The sequence below is a fragment of the Phaenicophaeus curvirostris genome, chromosome 10 (genome assembly GCF_032191515.1).
Source record: "Phaenicophaeus curvirostris isolate KB17595 chromosome 10, BPBGC_Pcur_1.0, whole genome shotgun sequence".
Classification (NCBI taxonomy): Eukaryota; Metazoa; Chordata; class Aves; order Cuculiformes; family Cuculidae; genus Phaenicophaeus; species Phaenicophaeus curvirostris.
This window is the reverse complement of record NC_091401.1, coordinates 2,838,595-2,840,123: the sequence shown is the minus strand read 5'-3', so window position 1 is coordinate 2,840,123 and position 1,529 is coordinate 2,838,595. Positions and strand designations below refer to the sequence as shown.

The 1,529-nt window shown below is 66.1% G+C and overlaps 1 protein-coding gene across 1 annotated transcript; it reads left to right on the top strand.

Moving 5' to 3' along the window:
• Positions 1–364: 364 nt before the first annotated feature.
• Positions 365–970, top strand: LOC138724724 (octapeptide-repeat protein T2-like). The gene has a single exon (XM_069864942.1). The coding sequence runs from the start codon at positions 365–367 to the stop codon at positions 968–970; it is 606 nt and encodes a 201-aa protein (XP_069721043.1).
• Positions 971–1,529: the final 559 nt, after the last annotated feature.

Below are 1,529 nucleotides of genomic sequence, written 5' to 3'. Positions count from 1 at the left end.
AAAGGACCTTAAAGCCCATCCAGTCCCACCCCTGCCATGGGCAGGGACACCTCCTGCTGGATCAGGTGCCCAAGGCCCATCCAGCCTGGCCTTGAACCCCTCCAGGGATGGGGCAGCCACAACTTCCCTGGGCAACCTGGGCCAGGGCCTCCCCACTTTCCTCCTTATGTCCAGCCTAAATCTGCCCCTCTCCAGTTTATACCCATTGCCCCCTGTCTTATCACCACAAACCTGTGTGAACAGTCCCTCCTCAGCTTTCCTGGAGCCCCTTCAAATGCTGGAAGGTCACTATAAGGTCTCCCTGGAGCCTTCTCTTCCCCAGGCTGAACAACCCCAACTCTCTCAGCCTGTCCTCAAACGGGAGATGCTCCAGCCCTCGCACTACCCTTGCAGCCCCCTCTGGGCCCGCTCACACCAGCTCCATCTCCTTACGCAGAGGACTCCAGAACCAGACACGCTGCTCCGGGTGGGCGAGGGGCGGCCCCGCAGGACGCGGCCCTTAAATCCCCACGAGCCCAGGCGGAGAGGGCGGCGACCGCCGGGCGGGGCGGGGCCGGGGAAAAGGCGGGAACGGCGCGAGGCGGGGAAAAGGGCGGGAACGGCGCGAGGCGGGGAAAAGGGCGGGAACGGCGCGAGGCGGGGGAAAGGGCGGGAACGGCGCGAGGCGGGGAAAAGGCGGGAACGGCGCGAGGCGGGGGAAAGGGCGGGAACGGCGCGAGGCGGGGAAAAGGCGGGAACGGCGCGAGGCGGGGAAAAGGGCGGGAACGGCGCGAGGCGGGGAAAAGGGCGGGAACGGCGCGAGGCGGGGGGGGAAAAGGGCGGGAACGGCGCGAGGCGGGGGGGGGGAAAAGGGCGGGAACGGCGCGAGGCGGGGGGGGGAAAAGGGCGGGAACGGCGCGAGGCGGGGGGGGAAAAGGGCGGGAACGGCGCGAGGTGGGGGGAAAAGAGCGGGAACGGCGCGAGGCGGTGAGAGGTGGGGGATGATGGGGAGGAGGGGAATGATGGAGAGAGGAGGAAAGGGGTGGTGAGGGGAAGGGAGGTGATGGGGTAGTGGTCAGGGGCAATGATGGGGGCAATGAGGGGGTTGAGGGGGTGAGGGGAGGGGGAATGAGGTGAAAGGGGTGATAGCGGGGGGGTGAGAAGGGAGTGAAGGGTGAGGAGAGGGGGCTGAGAGAGGAGGGGGCGATGGGGAGAGGAGAGGGAAGAGGAGAGGAAGGATGAGAGGCAATGGAGGGCGGCAAGAGGGAGGGGAAGGGGGATTAGGGGGGTGATTAGAGGGTGGGATGAGGGGGGCAATGGGAGGGGATGGGGGGTTGATGAGAGGGGGCCAAGTAGGTGGGAGGGAGGGGGGCAATGAGTGGGTAGGGGTGAGGGATCTTGGAAGGAGGTGGTGGGGGTGAGGGGGCAAGGAGTTTGAGGGTTTGTGGGGGTGAGGAGATGGGATGAAGTGTTGGGGGTCTTCGGTTGGTGAGGAGGTGGGGTGAGGGGGGATGAGCATTAGAGAGGTTACAACAAGCCGATGGTGTTGA